This window comes from Ascaphus truei, chromosome 7 (genome assembly GCF_040206685.1).
Source record: "Ascaphus truei isolate aAscTru1 chromosome 7, aAscTru1.hap1, whole genome shotgun sequence".
NCBI classification, from domain to species: domain Eukaryota; kingdom Metazoa; phylum Chordata; class Amphibia; order Anura; family Ascaphidae; genus Ascaphus; species Ascaphus truei.
In genome coordinates, this window is record NC_134489.1 from 6,300,790 (window position 1) to 6,322,897 (window position 22,108).

At 44.5% G+C, this 22,108-nt stretch overlaps 1 protein-coding gene across 4 annotated transcripts in view; it reads right to left on the minus strand.

The window, feature by feature from the left end:
* The window catches only part of LOC142498665 (cytochrome P450 2A4-like), a 58,401-nt gene that overhangs the window by 30,293 nt on the left and 6,000 nt on the right, over window positions 1-22,108 (minus strand). The window contains exon 9 of one of the 4 annotated variants that reach the window (XM_075606917.1): window positions 1,442-1,573. The exons of 2 other annotated variants lie outside the window; for them this stretch is intronic. In XM_075606917.1, coding sequence (XP_075463032.1) covers window positions 1,442-1,573 — 132 coding nt within the window. Of the gene's footprint in view, window positions 1-1,441; window positions 1,574-21,866; window positions 21,931-22,108 lie in introns of those variants that run through there. One more of the 4 variants, XM_075606920.1, reaches the window with a different exon arrangement.

Sequence of the window (22,108 nt, forward strand, 5' to 3'; positions counted from 1 at the left end):
ATAGAGCCCCTGGAAATTATGGAAGCCATAAAATCCCTGAAAATTGGGAAGGCCCCTGGTCCGGATGGATTTTCTAATTTTTATTACAAGAAATATTCCACAATGCTCCTCCCATTTCTTACCAAAGTATTTAATGAGATGCTACTAGGCCTTCCCCCTCCTAGGGATATGCTTCGCGCTACAATAGTGGTAATACCAAAAGAGGGGAAAGATCCTCTGCTGTGCTCTGGCTACAGACCTATTTCATTGTTAAATACTGATCTAAAACTTTATGCAAAGATCTTAGCCAACAGATTCAATAATATCCTCCCTAAACTGGTTCATCCGGACCAGGTGGGGTTCGTCCTGGGCAGACAAGCCCTTGACAACACTAGGAGGTCAGTGAATCTAATACACGTAGCACAAAACACAAAGTGCCCATCTCTATTACTCTCTTTAGACGCAGAAAAAGCGTTCGATCGATTAGACTGGCAGTTTATGTCAGCCACGCTTTCGCAGATGGGATTCACAGCCAAAATACTAAATAGCATAAACACACTATACTCCACTCCAAAGGCCACGGTGAGGACTAACAACTCCTTATCTGATCCCTTTTCAATATCAAATGGAACTAGACAGGGTTGTCCGCTCTCACCTCTGTTGTTTGCCTTAGCCATAGAACCATTAGCATACCGGATAAGGATGAACCCCAATATTGCGGGTATTCCTGTTGGCCAGGAAGAATTCAAAATAGCTCTTTTTGCAGGTGATATACTATTGACGCTCTCAAAGCCTCTCACATCCCTCCCTAACCTTTTTCATGATCTATCAGAATTCGGCTCCCTTTCAGGTTATAAAATTAATCATTCCAAATCCATGGCCCTTAGCTTAAATCTCCCTAAAGAATTAGTAAAATTACTCCAACTAAATTTCGACTTTAAATGGAATTCGAACCATATTAAATATCTAGGGGTCCAATTAACAAAAGATTACTCGACTTTATACAACGCAAATTTTAAACCCTTTTTCGACCAGATAGCTAAGGATTTAACCACTTGGAATCCATATATAATATCCTGATTTGGGAGAATAACCACCATTAAAATGAATATTCTACCTAGACTCCTCTATCTCTTCCAAACTCTCCTGGTTAAAATCTGTCAGAAAGACCTAAATAATATACAGAAGAAAATTTTGAAGTTTTTCTGGCAAAATAGGCGACCCAGAGTTCGTAAAGATATTCTTTATAAATCCAAATCAGAAGGAGGCTGTTACGCCGGTGCTGCCCGCAGACCAGACCCGTCCCTTGAGCTGAAGGGGGAAGTGGTAATACACGCACCCGCAGCAAAGGGAGCGTGTCCGGAGTGTGGTATGAAGCGTTGCCAGACCAGGTGTAGTAAGGTAATACTAGTAGTAATACTTGCCGGTACCGGTTGTAGAGATAGAGTGAAGGATGCCTTACCGAAGTCAGGGAGTGGAGAGTAGAGATAGGTCGTAGTCCAAGCCGTGTTCAAGGGGTTACCAGAGTGAGCGTTATCCAAGGAGTGCCGAGATCGAGAGCCAGAGGGGGTAGTCGTACAAGCCGCGTCAGAACCTGTGAAAACACTGAGAGAATCCCGAAGTACTTCCATACAGAGACTATGTCGAGCAAAGACTGAGAGCAGAGAGGTCCAATTAGGAACGGAGGTGGGACAGGAAGAGCTACAGGGAGACACTGCAGATTGGTGCAGGCATAACAGGCCAGGTGGGTCTCCCGAACTTACAAAACTACTATAGATCTGCACAGCTAGGGCAACTCATTAGCTGGCATTCAAACCCTACCAAAAGGAGGTGGGTCGAGATAGAGGACCTGATTTGTTCCCCATGTAAAATAAAAAGGCTTCTCTGGCTCAACAAAAAGTCTAGACCACCTGAGATCTACAAGAACCAGGTGATATCCTTTACCTGTAATCTCTGGGATTCCCTCAAAACCAAATTCCAACTAGCCGATTCCCCTTCCCTTATGCAACCACTTTTCTCGGACCCCTCCCTTCCTTTTTACACAGGAAACCCGCACTCCCATACCTGGATTCAAAAAGGACTCACAAGAGTCAAGGATATCCTCACTCAAGGGAAAGTCCCCCCCATTTGCTTCACTACAAACAAACCATGATATCCCCTTCTCTGAATTCTTCAGATTTCTTCAGGTTAGGCACTATATCCAATCAATTTACAAGCCAAGTCAACCCCATACTTTAACTCTGTATGAGGACTGGTGTCTACACCAGCCCCACACAAAGGGCATTATCTCCAGAATTTATCACAGTTTACCCCCGATAACTATATGGTATCCTGGGAAAAGGATCTTAACGTCTGTATAGATCTCGATACCTGGACAGACATCTGGGAAGCTGCTTCCAAAAATTCATTTTGCGTTGTAATTAATGAGAATATTTACAAGTTAATATTCAGATGGTATATGACTCCTGCCAGGTTGCACTCTTTTCTTCCAGGCGTTTCCCCTCTGTGCTGGCGTGGTTGTGCTGAAGAGGGGAATATACTGCACATATTCTGGTCATGCCCCAAAATCCAACAAACATGGATGGAAATGTTCACCTTAATACACAAGATACTAGAAATCTCTGTCCCACACGACCCAGTATATATGTTACTAGGAAAACCAATGGCTAATATCTCCAAAAAAAAAGCTAGAGTAATATCCTAAATTTTAAACGCTACACGGTGTACAATCGCCAAAAATTGGAAACAACCGGCCCCCCCATCCTTAAATCAAATAAACAACAACATTTGGCATACAGTCTATATGGAAAAACTCTCAGCCTATCTGAACGGCTTTACCTCACAATTCTCTGATATTTGGGCTCCTTGGTTCCGCCATGCAGGTATAGCCCCATATATAGACTAGAATACTTTGAACAGTGATACATGTGGTATTTAAATTGTTGAATACAGTGCGATATTGGTACAAATGCTATCCCTTCCCCCCCCCTCCCCGATCTCCCTCTTCTCTATTGTTCCACAACCAGTTTATTTGTATTACTGTATCCCCCTATTCTTTTGTGTAGTATGTTGTGTTTATCTTATTTTGTATGTTTGAAAATGCTCAATAAAAAATTTAAGTAACAAAAAAAAAAAAAAAACACGTGTGCCAAGTTTGCCATTATTAAGAAAAACGACAGTGTCCAAGAATGTGATTTGTATAGGGCTATGGCATTCCATGAACCTAATGGTAGACGGTATCTCCTTAATATGGGCTACAAACTCTAGTAAATTTTTCTCAGATCCCTCCCAAAGCATGAATATTTCATCAATGTATCTCTTATAGTGTATAATACATGAGGAGTGTGGTGCATCAGTGAGAAGGTGAGTTTTTTCATAAGCATCCATAAAGAGATTTGCGTACGATGGGGCCATATTTGACCCCATCGCCGTCCCCATTAGTTGTAGATAGTATGACCTCTCAAACTTAAAGAAGTTTTTGTGTAGAATCAATTCTATTAAGACCACAAGAAATTCTGCAGGTGGTCCAAGCGGAATGGGATGTGTTCCAAGTAAATCCCTGATAACATCAACTCCATCCTGGTGGGGAATATTTGTGTATAAACTCGAGACGTCTAGAGTGACCAATAGAATGCCTGTCAGATCATGTTTGATCTCTGCCTGTTGGTTGATGAAGCTGGTGGTATCCTGCGTATATGATGTCATCTCATGTACTAATGGCTGCAGTAAATAATCCACATATTGTGAGAGAGGGTGGCATAGGGATCCCCATGCTGAAATTATAGGTCTCCCAGGCGGTGAAGTCAAGGACTTGTGTGTCTTCGGTAATGAGTACATAACAGGTATTTTCGGAAAATCCTGTGTGAGAAATTTTGCAGTTTCTTCTGAAATCCAAACATTATTGGTACCCATCCTAATGATTGAATCTATTTAATTTTTATAGATGTTAGTGGGGTCTGAAGGCAATTTCTTATAATGTCTTGTGTTGTTCAGGTGCATTCAAATTTAATCTCTATAGTTTTTGTAAGACATCACTACTATACCATCCCCCTTGTCAGCGGCTTTTATGATGATGTCTTTATTTGATTTGAGTGATCTTAAAGCATTCTTTTCTTCTCTAGACAAGTTGTAAAAGCTAGTCTTATGACTTTTGACCGCTTGTCTAGTCTCTTTCTCAGCAAACCCATAAAAGTTGTGATGTTTATGATTAACCACATGTGGGTCAAAGTTACTACAGTACTAGGTTTGAATTTATTAATTTTCCAACTCCAAAGGTTGATACGTGGATTCCAGCCTTGCATCAGTTTGACTAAAGAAATCCTTAAGCCTCAAGCGACGATTTAACTTATATATCCACCTCCCAACTGAAGGACTCCTGTATATAAGTGGGAACGTATGAAAGGCCTTTATTAAGTACTGATGTTTCTGCTGGGGTCAGTGTATATGAGGAAATATTGTGTATCACTGTTTCTGACCCTTCGCCACTGTAGTCGCTGTCTTTGACTTGCTCGAGCGTGGCAGGAATCTTTGGTTTCCGCCACCCCCTCCTGGTCTGTCTCCAATGTGTGAGTCGGGTATCAGGGGGTTTTGATGACTGACACTGGCGGGCCCTAACAAAGTGCTAGTGGTGGCGGTATTATCTTGCGAATCTGATGTGTCGCTAGTATTATATCTAGCCCCACCTGCTGCTGCTTTCCTAGAACGTGAGACTTTCCTCCTCTGTCTAGATTCACCGGTGTCATTAATACCCAAGAACCATTTATAGACCTTATTCTCTTTGTAGAATAGTTTAACTTGTTGCAACTTATCCCTCTTGTACTTAATGAGACCTTCACGGTAATTATCCGTAATAGTTTGAATTTTATCCAACCAATTAGTGGTTGTATCTGCAGCCATGATATCCCCACTTCTGTCTTCAATGTCTTTCATATACTTTTTAATTTTAGTCAGTTCTTTAGTGGATTGTTCTATAACCAAAATTGTTAAGTCGAATGAGCATTTGTTTAAAATAGCCACCCATTTTCTACAAAAATCCGGGCCGCTCCGGCCAATAGTTGGTTGGTTTTTGATGCAGAAGCCATGGGGTAACAGTTTTTCTTTATGGTAATGCGATAGTGTCACGGCATGTAAATAAAAATCAATTTCTCTTTTTTTAAGCTTAGTGAGGTCATTAAACACATCTACTGGTTTGTCCGGGCCGAAAATAGTATCCACAGTCTCATTGTATCTAATATGTGAAATCTCTTCTTCAGTATAGCCCATAGTCTCTGAGATATTAGCAAAAATATTAGACATATCTGCATATTCCTCCATGTCTGTATTTGTCAACGTTATACAGTATCAATCCAAGATGCATAAAAAACTAATATTCCAAAATAAGCAGCCAAGTGATTCCATTGCCAATTCCAAGAATCCAATTCCAAGGATCAGGCTATATCTTGCAAAGAGATTGTTAGTTTAAGTCTCAATAGTTAAGTCAGCTGTAGTTTCTCTACACATTTTGCAGTTCTTTGATCTGCTTCATCAGGAGTGACTGAGACGGAAACTAACAAAGCTGTTTGTAAGAGCTCGCCTGCTCCTTGGAGAGACTAGGTCCTGCAGTAAGGCTCTGCCCAGTGACATCATCAAACTGCGCCGCAGACGAGACCAGGCAGGGTGGAGAGGCACCGACACTGGCGAATACAGGACTCCCTCCACTCTGCAAAAGTGCCCCTGATGGACCCCACAACAAGCTCCAACACGGGTGCACCCAATAGTGAGGAGTGACACCGTCATTGAAGGATCCAAGTTTTCCCTTCAAGCTCCAGACAAGCGAACAAAGCAAGCAGTAACTGCGGCTCAAATACCTAGATTCTTGCACAAAGAAGTCACCATTTAAGACTCTCCCTTGAGTGCATTACTTTTCAACCCTACATACTTTTACATGTTTTTACCTCTACTGAGATTAAAAACTGTTCTATTTTATGATGCCTTTGTTTTCTGCGCTTCTATGGTCCAATATATACAGTAGATTCCTCCCATTGAGGTGACACAGAAGATCCCTCACATAAGATGCTGCAACTTCGGACCAAGCAGACACTTTTATCTCCTTGTTTGGACTTGATTCTTTACTGGACATTTTCAGTACACACTCCACTGAAGCTCATTCTATTAATGATATATATTAATTATATATTATATATATATATATATATAACATAAAGCAAGGAACAGCAGGCACTCTGTCAAGATAGTCAATAAAGTGGGTGAAAATCCTATATTGTATGATAGGCAATACGATACCGTGGTGAGAAGAAATCACAGGCAGCACTCCAATGGGTGGTCAAAATAATATATTGTAGTTTTACAAGAAACCATACAATGGTGTCTTGTTCAACTACAATATATTATTTTGACCACCCATTGGAGTGCTGCCTGTGATTTTGTCTCACCACAGTATCGTATCGTATTGTATATATATATATACACATATACATAAAGTTGGATGACAACTAGCACACATACTGCAAAAAATCCAGATGTTTGTTCCATAGAAAATAATATATACAGTTTACCAGATGGTGATCCAGCAAAAAGAAACAGCACTCAAGGGATGACTTCAGATGTTGTATTAGAGATGTAGACACTCAGAACGCCAACATTTCGATTCCACAAACGGAACCTTCCTCAGCCCTCAGCCCTCAGGAAGGTTCCGTTTGTGGAAACGAAACGTTAGCGTTCTGAGTGTCTACATCTCTAATACTGAAGTCATCCCTTGTGTGCTGTTTCTTTTTGCTGGATCACCATCTGGTATAATATATATATATATATATATATAAATATATATATCTATATCTATATATATAAACATACAATACCGATACGATATTATTGATAATAAAATTAAAGTTCCATTTATTACTGAATTTAATTCAGTTAGTATGAATATTCCAAAAATTATTAGTAAAAATTGGAATATTTTATGTAATGACCCTATCCTTGGTCCCTCCAGCCGCAAGCCAGCTTCATTTACCGCAGAGCAAAAAATTTAAAACATTATTTGGCACCATAGGCAGGAAAGTCAATCCGCGCTCATGCTTCCTAGAAGGGATCTTGAAGTAGATCAACTCTCCCCTCTTGCTGCTACTGTGATGTGGAGGCACCCCTCCTCCACTGGTAACTTCCGTAGGAAGACTCCGACGTCAGAAGATATTGAAAAAGACACAGAAGCGCACCAAGGGTTAAGGAAGATGTGTTAAACAATGAATGTAATAAAAAGTAAAAACTTACACATCATAATAAAAATGTCCAGTAGCGGCCAGTGCATGAATGGTGAATCCAGGGGGATGGGTAGGCGCAGGAGGTATTGCCTGATGTTTGCAGTTCAGTCCCGCGCGCTGGGGCTGGCTTGCCCGGCAAGGCTCAGATCTTTCTTCCGGGTTGCGGCTGTCGCAGGACCCGTATGGAGCTGCCCTCCGATCGCCTGTGTACTGTACTTCACGTTCCACTCGAGCAGGTAAAACCATACCTACTCGAGTGGGATGTGAAGTAAACAGGCGATCAGAGGGCAGCTCCATACGGGTCCTGCGACAGCCGCAACCCGGAAGAAAGATCTGAGCCTTGCCGGGCAAGCCAGCCCCAGCGCGCGGGACTGAACTGCAAACATCAGGCAATACCTCCTGCGCCTACCCATCCCCCTGGATTCACCATTCATGCACTGGCCGCTACTGGACATTTTTATTATGATGTGTAAGTTTTTACTTTTTATTACATTCATTGTTTAATACATCTTCCTTAACCCTTGGTGCGCTTCTGTGTCTTTTTCATTATTTGGCACCAAGTGATATTGGACCTCCAATAAATACATCGTCGGAGATCCCCTGGATGTCTAAAAAACCTAACGGTAATTTTAGCTGTGGTAAGTGTAAAGCCTGTAAAATGCTCAATTTAGATCGTAAACAACTTCACTCCAACACCACTAAAGAGAGTTTTACAGTTAAAGATTGTATATCCTGTAAATCTTTATACCACATCCACTTTTAATTATTTAGATACATATCAAGTAAGATTATTGTAGTTTTTATTATTACTATCACTATTAATTTATTAATTTATTGTCCCTTCCCTCCATGATCCTATCTTGGTATAAGTTATCACTCTGTTCTATATTCCTATTCCTTCTCAAGATATAAAGAATAATAGATAGTAATGTCTGCCGTTTTTCAGTCTGTACTAACTTTTGTTTCTTTATTTTTTAGAGATATTCCATTATGTTTTTAATAAAGTTGTCCTAATAAATCAATGTAATGTATATGTATTCACTTTAAACATAGGTGTTTAAATATGTATAAGTTCAGTGCAGGATAACATATATTTTTTGCCTTCCCTGATTGAGGTGCTGGATTATCCACCAACAGCCAATCACAGGAGGAGTATAGGTATAAAGAGCGCCCATGTATTAACCTCCGATATTCCCTGACGAAGTATATTTCATATACGAAACGCGTTGGAAAGACGAGGGCGCGTTCCTATTACTACCTATTAAGGTTTATTTGTATTGCCAGTATTGACTTTTTACGGGACATTCTCTGGCTGCTTTCACCGTTCACCTGCAAAAGACGCGACGTGAGAAACTCCATCGGCGCCATCTGATGACGTCACCAGCGTGGGTGCGGTGAGCTGATGCCGGGAATCAGCAAGGGAGCCCTTCTCTACGTGACAGCGGCGGCTGTACCCTTCCTATACAGCGAGGGGCCTTGATTCACTCGAGTGGAAGGTGCACAAAGACTGCCAAAAGATTCCCCCAAAAGGAATGGCAGTACCCGGTAATAATTCAATGGGGCAGTCGTAAGAACTATGTGGGTGAATGGTTCTTGGTGAATTCTATGTCCATAAAATTCCCTGCCGCCCCTGAGTCGACCATTACTGTGGTTGAAAAACGATGTATTCCTTCCTCGATTATTATAGGAACCAGGAGGTGTGGGTGTAGAGAAGGAGGGTTATCTTTACTTTGAGAAGCAGAGAAAACAGTCTTTGAAATGGCATGCAGCTGATTTCTCCAAGGGCTCGGGAAAGAAGACCGCCTGGACTTGTTTGGGTAATCGGAGAGATAGTGTCCATTGTTTCCGCAATACAAACAGAGATCTTCTGTTCAGCGTCTATTCCTTTCCCCAGTTGATATAGGTCCCCGTAATGTGTTTACTTGCATCGGCTCCTCCTCAGTCTCCCTGGAGCGTCTTGGGGTGCTGACATAGCTAACCCCGGGGTTGCTTAGCATGAACCCTCTGTCTCTCCAATCGCCTTTCCGTAAGCCTGCAATCGATTTGGATGCATAAACGGACAAATTCCTCAAATCTCTCTGGAGGCACCATCCATGCTAATTTGTCTTTCATTTGCTCAGAGACCCTGCCGAAAATTATATATCTGCGCGGCCTCATTCCACTCAATATCGGTAACCCATCTGCGGAATTCAGCGGTGTACTCAGCTGCCGAGCGTTTTCTTTGACGAAGATTGTTCAGAGTTGCCCCAGCGGTTGAACCACAGTTTGGGTCATCAAAAATCAGACTCATGGCTTCGATGAATCCCTCCAGATCCCTTAGTAGTGGGCTTTGCTGTTATAACATAGGGGAGACCCATGCAAGGGCCTCATCCTTGAGCAGGGTTATGATCAATCCAACCTTGGCTTCGTTGGTATTATAGATGGTGGGCTGAAGCTTAAACATAAGTCTGCTTTAATTAAGGAAATACCGGAATGATTGTTTTTTCCCCCAATTTTTTTCTAGAAGGCGTACACGGGGCGTGGTTTCCACAGGCACAGTGTTTTGAACAGACACAGCGATTAAGCTGCACGTAATTCTCGGTTTTCAGCTTCTGCGGTGGAGGCTTGTTTGTCCAAGCGGGCTGCCTGTTCGTCTGGGCTGAGGGCCCATTCTTTCAAACGGATGACATGTTCTTCCCAGCATGCACCATGTTCTTCCACACAACAAGACGATTGTAAACAAGTCCTTGTTGTTCTTTGAAACCAATCATGGCACGTTGCAAGTAAATGAGTGTCTGAGCCTGGGTCAGGGCTGGGTCAGGTCTGTTCCAGCAGAATAAACAGAATAAACAGGCCCAACCAAGGATTCCGCCCCCTCCCAACCCCTTCGACCTTAATGGGTCTCATCAGTGTGGGGTTATGTAGACGGACATTCACAGAGGTACACAATTGGAGACTTTTATAAGGTGAAATTATAATAAGGCTTTATTGTGCCTTTTCCTTTTCATCAGGAAATCCATCCAAACACAGGGGGGTGGGAACAAAGCTTATATTCACTTGGGAGTATTTCTAGTGAAACACTATGCAATTAATTCACATCTCCCTTAGTCAAGCATTTCTCCCAGCCCCAAACACATAGCATGAAATAAGCAGATATAAGAAGTCTCTTAAGAATGAAAGTCTTATCTGTTTCTTGGAGGGAAAATCTTCTCAGTTCCTGGTTCAGCTCCCTTCCCTCAGGGTGTGTCAGCTTCAGGTTTAGTAGTTTTCCCTGTGTCTTGAAATCAGCTCTGCTGTGTCTTCTGGCAGAGCTCAAGACATGGTCAGCTCCAGAGATATGTGTTCTCTTTGTCAGTCTCTCCTGGGAGACTCAAGAACCCCTGCTCTATCTCCAAAGGTCAGCTCACAAGTGAGCTAAGGAGTCACTTCCTGTCTCAACAGACAGGCTTTTGTAAGCAATCTAAATCAGGCAGGTGGTGTTTATTAATTGACTACCAGCAGTTAACCACCACACTGCTATCTTAAAGGCACATTACTTGAACAGGGATTACTCCCCTGTTACAGGTTGGTTATACTGGCTTTGCAAAATGAAGCAGGGATAGGTTTCACCACACTTAGTTAAGTTATGGTTGGTAGAAAAAGTGACAAAAACCCTCCACTGTAAAGCATATAGCAAATGGAAATATTACTGTATGCTCATTTGCATGTCTTAGACAGGTCTGCAACCCTGCCTTTCACCATTATCACCCAGCAAACAGTGCTTCCACTGCAGCAAGGGATTATGGGAATGTATATATATATATATATATATATATATATATATATATATATATATATATATAAAAAAGCTGATATTCCCGGCATTGCCCAGGATTTAATTTTCGGGGGGCGGGTGACAGGCTTGGGCTTCCCCCCCCTTCACAGCTAGGTGGTGGCAGTTCACTTTATGGTTCTAATCCCTCCCCCTTCAGAGCTCAGCAGCGGTGGCTTACTGGGGGGGCGGGAGGGTAGTGATTTCCCCCCACCCCCCCCTTCAGAGCTTGGCGGTGGCGGCTCACTTTTGGGTTGTGCGGTGGCGGCTCACTGCAAGTGCGGGCGGAGGGTTTACTGACGGGGCGGCGCGCTGCGGGGGTGGGTGGGTATCTCTGCATCAGCTGACTGGGTGCGGTGTGTGATAGGGGTGGGTGGCAGCTGCTGACTTACTGTGGGGTGGGCTGTCCGCTGCGGTGGCGGGCGGGAGCAGGGCCGCCAACAGAAATCATGGGGCCCAGGGCAAATGAAAGGAGCAGGGCACCCCCCCCCCTAATCCATATCGCACCTACCACGAAAAAATATATTTTAGAGCGCAACTTTTTCTTAACTGTTTTCTTATTGTGATACAGAAAAAAACATTACAAAGCAACCTGTTTATTTTTATATTTTCAACAAAAGACAGGTGACTGCCTGCCTGGCTGACTGAGTGGGTGACAGTGACTTGACAGTGACTGGGTGGGTAATTGACTGGGTGGGTGGGTGGGTAACTGACTGGGTGGGTCAGTGGTTAAGTGACTTTAACAGACTGGGTGGGTAACTGACTTGGTTGGTGGGTAACTGAGTGAGTGGGTGGGTGACTGAGTTAGTGGGTGGGTGACTGGGTGGGTGGGTTAGTGACTGGGTGGGTTAGTGACTGGGTGGGTGGGTTAGTGACTTTAGTGACTGGATGGGTGGGTTAGTGACTCTGAGCGACTGGGTGGGTTAGTTACTGGGTGGGTTGGGTTACTGAGTGGGTGGGTGGGTGGTTTACTGAATGGGTGGGTAACTGAATGGGTGGGTAACTGAATGGGTGGGTAACTGAATGGGTGGGTAACTGAATGGGTGGGTAACTGAATGGGTGGGTTACTGAATGGGTGGGTTACTGAATTTAGTGAATTTACTGAATCGGTGGGTGGGTTACTGAATTTTACTGAATGGGGGGGTGGGTGGGTTACTGAATGTTCGGCTGGGTGGATTACTGAATGGGTGGGTGGGTAACTGAATGGGTGGGTGTAGACGGACGTTCACAGAGGTACACAATTGGAGACTTTATAAGGTGAAATTATAATAGGCTTTATTGTGCCTTTTTCTTTTCATCAGGAAATCATCCAAACACAAGGGGGGAACAAAGCTTCTATTCACTTGGGAGTATTTCTAGTGAATTCCTATGCAATTAATTCACATCTCCGTTAGTTAAGCATTTCTCCCAGCCCCAAATATATAGCATGAAATAAGCAGATATAAGCAGTCTCTTAATTATGAAAGTCTTATCTGTTTCTTGCTGTAGAGTAAGCTTCTCTGCACTCCTGGAACCGCACCCGTGCGTGCACAGAAAATATCAGCATCCAGGTTTAGAAGTCTTATTTGGTGTCTTGCAATCAGCTATGCTGGGCAGAGCTCAAGACAGGTCAGCTCCAGAGATGTGTGTTCTCTTGGTCAGTCTCTCCTGGGAGTCTCAAGAACACACCTCTGTCTCTCGGTTTTCAGCTTCTGCGGTGGAGGCTTGTTTGTCCAAGCGGGCTGCCTGTTCGTCTGGGCTGAGGGCCCATTCTTTCAAACGGATGACATGTTCTTCCCAGCATGCACCATGTTCTTCCACACAACAAGACGATTGTAAACAAGTCCTTGTTGTTCTTTGAAACCAATCATGGCACGTTGCAAGTAAATGAGTGTCTGAGCCTGGGTCAGGGCTGGGTCAGGTCTGTTCCAGCAGAATAAACAGAATAAACAGGCCCAACCAAGGATTCCGCCCCCTCCCAACCCCTTCGACCTTAATGGGTCTCATCAGTGTGGGGTTATGTAGACGGACATTCACAGAGGTACACAATTGGAGACTTTTATAAGGTGAAATTATAATAAGGCTTTATTGTGCCTTTTCCTTTTCATCAGGAAATCCATCCAAACACAGGGGGGTGGGAACAAAGCTTATATTCACTTGGGAGTATTTCTAGTGAAACACTATGCAATTAATTCACATCTCCCTTAGTCAAGCATTTCTCCCAGCCCCAAACACATAGCATGAAATAAGCAGATATAAGAAGTCTCTTAAGAATGAAAGTCTTATCTGTTTCTTGGAGGGAAAATCTTCTCAGTTCCTGGTTCAGCTCCCTTCCCTCAGGGTGTGTCAGCTTCAGGTTTAGTAGTTTTCCCTGTGTCTTGAAATCAGCTCTGCTGTGTCTTCTGGCAGAGCTCAAGACATGGTCAGCTCCAGAGATATGTGTTCTCTTTGTCAGTCTCTCCTGGGAGACTCAAGAACCCCTGCTCTGTCTCCAAAGGTCAGCTCTCATTCAGAGCTAAGGAGTCACTTCCTGTCTCAACAGACAGGCTTTTGTAAGCAAACTAGATCAGGCAGGTGGTGTTTATTAATTGACTGCCAGCAGTTAACCCCCACACTGCTAGATTAAAGGCACATTACTTGAACAGGGATTACTCCCCTGTTACAGTGGGTAAGTGAATGGATGGGTGGGTGGGTAACTGAATTTGGGTGGGTAACTGACTGGGTGGGTTAACTTACTGAGTGGGTGGGTGGGTAACTGACTAGGTGGGTGGATAACTGACTCTGGGTAACTGACACTTAATTGACTGGGTTGGTGGGTGGGTAACTGACTGGGTGGGTCAGTGGTTAAGTGACTTTAACTGACTGGGTGGGTAACTGACTGGTGGGTAGGTAACTGACTGGGTGGGTAACTGACTGGATGGGTAACAGACATTAACTGACTTGGTGGGTGTGTATCTGACTGGGTGGGTGACTGGGTGGGTGGGAGACAGTGGGTGACAGTGACTGGGTGACATTGAGTTGGTGTGTTGAGTGACTGGGTGGGGTGGGTGACTTACCTTGACTGGGTGGGTGGTGCTTCCTGCCGCCAGATGCTTTCCCTCCTGCCCCTGATATCCCAGCGGCAGGTGCCTGGGGCAGGAGGTGGGCTCGGGAAGTTGGCGGTGGGGAGGGGGACAATGACGAGAGTGTCGGGCTGGGGCAGGAGGCGTCCACAGCGCTTCCCCTCCGTTCCTCGTTGGGAGCGGGGGGAGGCTGGGGGGGGAGAGTGGCGCTCTGGGCAAGAGGCACGTGCCACGCTTCCCCTCCATTCCTCGTTGGGAGCGGGGGGGTGGAGGGGAGTGGTGGTCTTGGGCAGGAGGCACACGCAGCGCTTCCCCTCCGTTCCTCGTTGGGAGCGAGGGGGGGAGGAGCAAGAGGTTGGCAGCTGGGGGGGCCAGAGTGGTGGGCTGGGGCAGGAGGCGCACTCAGCGCTTCCCCTCTGTCCGGGAGCTGGTAGGAGGGTGCAGTGGCGGCGCACGTGAGGGTAAGTGAGGCTGATGGGGCGGCTGTAGAGGTTGCGGAGTGGCTGGGTTTGGGTGAGGGGGGGGTAGTTGTGCTGATGGGGCGGAGAGAAGTGCTGGCTTTTGGCTGAGGCATGCCGGGGGTAGTTTGGGTGAGGGGGCGGCGGGTGGAGGTGAGGCGGCTTTGGCTGAGGTAGGTCAGGCGTGTGGCTCTCACGCGGTGTGAGGAGGCTGATGACAGCCGTGGGGGAGGGGCGAGACACACGGGGGGGTTATCCTATGGGGTTTTCCCCCTCCTCATGCTGATTTTCTGAGTGAGAGTTGAGATGACATAGGGATCTGTGATAGCCAATGGTGGTACAGATACGGGGCCCAACCTCTTTGAGCTTCAGGAAGGAAGGGAACAAATTATTGATTTAAGTTCAGCCCCTTAGGGGTGAGACCTTCAGTCTTTTTCCAGCCTGCCCCTGCATGGGATAGAAGAGTGTTGGAGACGTTTCCTCCCGGCTGGGAGGCAGACATGTGCTCAGCCTCATGGGCCGAGGGCAACAAGCTACTCTAGCCAGGCCTCAATATTACCCGCAGGCCAGTACCATCCGAAACCAGCGATCTATCCTATCAACAGAAGCATACGCTGTAATGATACCGGCAGTGGCTGCTATAATAAAGATCACCTCATTTATACTTCTGGCTCGGCGGCAGTCTGTTGGACAGAGGTATTGGGGGTAAAGGTTGTCATGGTTGGACTGCCTTCGGCTCTGCTGAACCCACTATACCTGGAGGCACTGACACCAAGAGGAAAAGAACCAGCGGATAACCAAAAAGACTGTCCTTTTCCCCCACACCATTGCGGGCAACTCATCTTTCCTGTTCCCTTGCAGGTAACCAGCACTACATCAGCAGTAGCCTACCCAAGTTCTCCCAGAGGGGGTGGGAGGTGGGGGGGGAGTAGGTGCTATATATATACAGGTATATATATATTTAAAAAAAAACACAAAAATTAAGTAGCGCTGAAGAGGATTAAAATAACATTAATATTAAATTACATTAATGAAATTAAAAAATGGCAAATTAAATTATTAATCACAATTTAACCTAATAATATCTGCAAATCATAACGTGATAGTGAACAAGGAAAAAAGTCCAAAATAAATGTTCCACTCAAACAAAAATCCAGAGAGAAAAATAGTTCCAATTGAGGATCCAGGGAGCGTGTTTGCAGCTTTAAAGAGAGTGGTATAGCCAACCACTTTTGGAATCTATGGACAAAAAACAAACAAAAGCGCAAGCTCCATAGCACGTAACTGAGTAAAAAATAGGTTACATTTATTTAAAAAATCAACAACCCATAAGAATGTGCACTGACAGGATTTAAAACAGATTTGCAGATGACCACATGAGATTTCTCTCCCACGAATGGTTCTGTTTTAAATCCTGTCAGTGCACATTCTCACGGGTTGTTGATTTTTTAAATAAATGTACCTTATTTTTTATTCAGTTACGTGCGATAGAGCTTGCGCTTTTGTTTGTTTTTAGTCCACAGATATATATATAGTGCTTTTTCTGTAAAAAAAATAAGTGCCAGTATTCAGGGCTTCTGGCAGTTTTCCTGAGGTGCAGGACTAGAGTGTCCACTGGGCCATGGCCAACACTGAGGGGGGCCTTGCAAGGACCCTCCCACTACACACTCGCCTCTCTTTCCTCCCCCCACACCCCTATCTCTCTTTCACTCCCCCACACCATACCCACACCTCTCTTTAACTCCCATACCTCAACCTCTCTCCCAAACTCCCACCTTTCGCTCTCCCACAACCCCACCTCTCCCCCCAAACTCAATAACCGCTCATCCTCAATACACTAGGCCTACCAATACACATAATAAACACCCCATCTCCCAATACACATACTAACCTCCCAATACACACAGCTCCCCCAATACACATAATAACTCACTATACATATACAGTAACACACCTCCCCCAATAACTAACACGTACACAGCAGTCACTTATTGTAGAAGATATGGAGACAAAAAAACAGCGCACAACGCAAATAGTGAAGTATGAAAGTAACAAGTGTATATTAAAATAGGGGATAAATAATCTGCGTACATCAAGATATTAGGACATAAACATTGAGTGTGTTAAACACACAAGTTACCACTCGGCGGCCGCTCATACAGGAGTCAGGAGTATGTTTCCCTTGGCAGGCGTCTGGGACAGCAGCTGCGATGCTTTTCCTTCCTAGGAACACCTCTGCATTCGGTCACCGTCTCTGTGGGACCAATTATATCCTACATGTTTCGTAGTCACAACTACTTCATCAGTGACTACGAAACATGTAGGATATAATTGGTCCAAGTATTTTATTGCTACTCTATCCTATGTGTGTAATTTTGGCACTTTAGAGACTTTATTCCGTCTTTGCTGTGTACTTTTGAAATCGCTACTGTGACGTCACTCCGCAGCGTCCCGCAACGGAGCAACAGCGCGACATATTGGAGTTTCATTCCCAGCCAGCCAGTTCACCCCTGCTTGTGGCTGCACTAAACGGAGAGCTCTGTGAACCACCCAGGTCCTCACTGACCAATCTGGGGACCCTCCCAGTGCGTCTGCAGGCTGCAGATTGCTCGATCCGTCTGGAGCCCAGCTGACCAGAGGGGAGTTTCCCACAGAGACGGTGACCGAATGCAGAGGTGTTCCTAGGAAGGAAAAGCATCGCAGCTGCTGTCCCAGACGCCTGCCAAGGGAAACATACTCCTGACTCCTGTATGAGCGGCCGCCGAGTGGTAACTTGTGTGTTTTACACACTCAATGTTTATGTCCTAATATCTTGATGTACGCAGAATATTTATCCCCTATTTTAATATACACTTGTTACTTTCATACTTCACTATTTGCGTTGTGCGCTGTTTTTTTGTCTCCATATCTTCCCCCGTGTTTGGGGGGTGCCGAGCCAACCCCTGTTTAATAGCAGCAGATGCTTTCTACATCACATAACACGGTTATGTAAAAAAATTTTTATTTTTTCACACTGTGGTTTTTTTTTGTGGTTTTACCAGTTGAGTAAAAATTAGAAGGGTATATGTTAATACACATTGTATCACTGATAATATTAGAGGTTTATTAGTTGCGCACAATATATTTTGTTTATACTTATTGTAGAAACCTGTTGCTTGACACATGCGTAAACTTTTCTGTTCTCTACTGCCTCATTTTATTACTACAGCCACTACCAGCCTCAGGAAGTAAAGGGATGCTCATTATTCTGCCAATAGCTTATTCTTTATAAAGTCCATTACTAATGGGGATGTTTACTGCTGTTAATAACTGTAATAGCTATGCTTATTAAACTAAAAATCTATCACCTTTTTCACATAGAAGTCTATTTTCTACCTATAGTTTAAAATATATATATACTGTATATATAGCTTAGCCTCCCGGCCGCGATGTCTTTTCCTGGGCCGTACCACTGTAAGCCCTGTTAAGTGCAGGCAATGGATGGGACAATTCCTGCATAAGGCCTGTGTGTTTTTGCAGACATGGATAAGTATCCAAGGGCGAGCCTTAGCATCAGCCAGCGAGTGCCAACCTGAAGGGGTGGGTACTGGACCACACACTGGATGTGAGGGCCTATCAGTATCCAGATCTGGCTTGTTATGAGTCTGAATTATAGCCACTCCCCAAAGAATATAAATATTGGCACTGTGACAGGATGAATGAACGTCACCAGCCATATGCCTGGGAAACCTATGTTTAGGCTTGCAGTGCAGCAGTGAGGAGGTTAAGTTGAGAAGGGCTGCTTAATTAGTCTGACCCCAGCTGCATAATAAAGGTGTTAAAACCCCAGGCTGTACACACATGCGGGAGAGCTGGTGAGGAGACAGGACTGAAAATGCTGAAGAGATTACTGCTGTAAGGTCTGTGTTGCAAAGTACATGTGTGATGAACTGTCTGTCTCCTGCATACTAAAGAGAAGCTATTTTGTTCTGTCTGCTAAAAAGAAGCTATTTTGTTTTGTCTGCTGAAGAAGAAGCTATTTTCTTTTGTTTGCTGATGAGAAGCTATTTGTTTTTTGCTATTTGTTTTTGGTATGCTGTATGTTTTAAGGCTCAAATAAATAAGCCCTATCCAAAGAACCCACGTGTGTGGTTGCATGTACCCTGCAACATGCACTTTCCCAAATTGTGGGTGGTCCTTGTCATTCTCTCTCCTCCCTCTGTGGAGTGAGGAAAATCAGCCCTCAATCTCACAAGGAGATTTGAAGAGAGGTCCAACAGGCCTGACCTGGGACTAAAGCCTGAGTCAGGGCACAGCAAGGAGGGAAGGATGTAATTGTTCTGTAATAAGATCTACATGCAATAAAGACCAAGAAAATATAAAGCAGTGCGGTTTACTGTCTGCTACAAGAAGTAGAGGTGTCAGTATGGGCTATCACAGAGGATCCATACTGACTGGAGGCGCTCCCAAGCAAGAACAAAGGTAACCTGTGATCCTTTCCTGTTTCTCCCCAAGCGCAAGATATCCACTAAGGCAGGCGACATCCAGAGGAACACACAAACACAAAGCATAGAGTGTGTAGTCTTCAATATGTCCAAATATACACTTAAACCCGCTGAACTCAGCCTTCTCAATAAAGTCCTCTCTTTTGGTCCCACATTCAAACAAGATCCCTTTGAATAGGAAATTGATTTATACCATCTCAATCAACAACATAAACTTAAAGATTTTTTCAGCAGATCCACTGGGAGTAGAACCAATGCTGATCCTGTTGATCTCACTGGCAAATTCAAACCACGCAGCACTTTTGACCCTCAGACACATAATCATTGTATTCATACCTTGATGCACATGATAGAACTAGATACCAGGGAGAAATTGAAAAATTACAAAACCAGTTATTCTAATCTGTCCAGAGAAGAATAGAAAGCACTCAAATCCCTCAGCACAAATACTGACATTATCATCAGATCAGCTGATAAAGGCAGTGGAGTGGTAGTAATGCCGTATACTTACTACAAACAAGAGATTGAGAACAAACTAGAGGTCAACACATAACAAACTTCTTAACTCAGACCCCACAATTGGCTACAAAAGGGAGATAGATACCATTATAGATCTTGGTCTTACTAATAGATGGATTTCGGAGGAGACTAGTGCACCTACATCGTGATCGAGCTCTTCTCCTGCAGACGCATTAATTATTTATTTCCTTCCCTCTCGAGAGGCTCGCGCATGCGCAGTTCGCGCTCCATTGGCCTGTCATGCGTTCCATTCGCCTCAGGCGCCTCTCAGATTGAGGTTCACGCGACGGAGGTTCTTGCTGTTCACCTCTGAACCGCGCATGCGCAGTGGGTGCGTTTAACCACACGGGCGGGTCCTTGCGTTTCAGGCAACGCTGGAGGCTGGGCAGGTATGTGAGAGACAATCATATTGTATGTTAAGTACTGCTTAATCATTGATATATGTTGCACCTGTTTGTTATAGGTCTTTGTAGGTATTTATATGTGTTCATGTTCACTTTGGAAGCACATCACCTTGATAAAGGTCCCGCACGCGGACTGAAACGTTGGAATGATGTTTTGTTAAATACAATATATTTTTTGACCAACCTTTGGAGTGCTGTCTTTGATATTCATCAACACTGTATCATATTGCCTTTATATATATATAGAATCCAATGCACAGTCGACACACCATTTGCAAGTAAATAAGTTTTGGTGCTTATCCCACAAAGCAATAACGGACCATACGATACCGGTTGCAACACGACATCAAGGGACAGCACGCAGGTAAGTAAATCATAAATTTTCTAAATTTGATAGAATACACAAAACCCGAAGTTTCGGTCCCCAATTGGGACCTTTCTCAAGGTGGTGAACCGAAACGTCGTTTTTTGTGTCTTCTATCAAATTTAGAAAATTTATGATTTAGTTACCTGCGTGCTGTCCCTTGATGTCGTGTTGCAACCGGTATCGCATGGTATATATATATATATATATATACAGCTGAACCCCGTTATAACACGGTGCCTCGGGTCCACGAGAATGAGACCACGTTATAACCGGGGTCGCGTAAATTTTGGCAGGAGGACTTACTGGCATCTGTCTGTGGCTGCTCTCTCTCTCCTCTCCATCTTGAGCGCAGAGGAGGGTCACATGACACACACACCACGTGAAATTGTGTGTCTGAAAGCAATAAAGTATTGAATGTTTAAAGAACAAATTTTTTTTTCAAATTCCACATGGTGTGTGTCTGCGCAGCAGGGCAGAGCAGAGGAGAGAAATGCAACAGAGATGAGAGAAATTCAGATGCCGGTAAGAAAGGAGGTGTTTTAAATCGTGAGCCAAGTTTAGACCGCGTTATAAGCGATCCGCGTTGTAGCGTTATAACGGGGTTGAGCTATAAGAAAGATAAATACTTCACTCACACACCAGATGCGAAGAAAAAGACTCTGAATGAGCGATGGAGTGAGAAGGAGTGGCTCAATAAGTAAGGACACTGACTGGCTCCGAGTTTGAAGCAGGAAAACTTGATTAAATTCCTGGTGTCGGCTCCTTGTGACCTTGGGCAAGTCACTTTATCTCCCTGTGCCTCAGGCACCAAAAACATAGATTGTAAGCTCCACGAGGCAGGACTTGTGCCTGCAAAATGTCTCTGTAAAGCGCTACTTAAAACTAGCAGCGCTATACAAGGACATGCTATTATTATTATTATTTGGTATATGGGTGAAATATAACCACAGCTCTAGGGGCTTCTAGACACATGAGCGCAGGAGCCAATAGGACTCACAGGATTACGTCCGGCGATTGACACATTTGGTGCGCTTCAGAAGAACCACACCTGTTGGGAGCAGGACAGAGAAGGGTGAGGTGTAGTGTCTCAGGTGCCCGTGGCCCTGAGCCTAGGCCTAGATTCCCCCTGGTCCCAGCTTGGCCCAACTCCCCAACGATTGTGGTTGCTTCGGTGAAGGCCCCTAGATAGTTATCATCCACGACAAGTGCACCACCGGCCACACGCACACACTCTGTGGGTAGCGCTACTCCACACACTTTGGGATTGGCTTGGCTCCTGTGGACACCAGGTGGTTAGGTGCCCAGGGCACCCCAGTACTTTGGGGGAACCACACCAAGGTGTGGACAAGGTGGTGGTTGGACAGTGGGGCACTGTGTGAGTATGGCCGTGCGAGGCCTGTATAGTATTGCGTTATTAGTTCTGTGTTGCCAGGAAAGATAAGCTGTTATATCACTGTGTGCATATTCATTCTTTGCTGCATGTTCCTGGGAAGGGGTTATCCAATTGCACTTGGATCCCTCCCAAGTGGAGGCGCCACCATGATACATACCACGACCACCCCAGGCTCCTTGCAGCGGAGGATCAGGCCTCCTGTGAGACACTCAGGTAAAATACCACAAGTAGTTTCCCTTAGACACGGGGGAAAGGGGGCTACAATTACATATTATATATTTCTCCTACAATAGTTGTGAAGATGTTAAGCACGATTCCCTCCTATAGGTGGCCATATTTTAAATAGCCCAAAGAGAATCAGATACCTCTGCAGTGCTACAGGAAGGTAAGGATCACTGCAGGCCGCATATATCA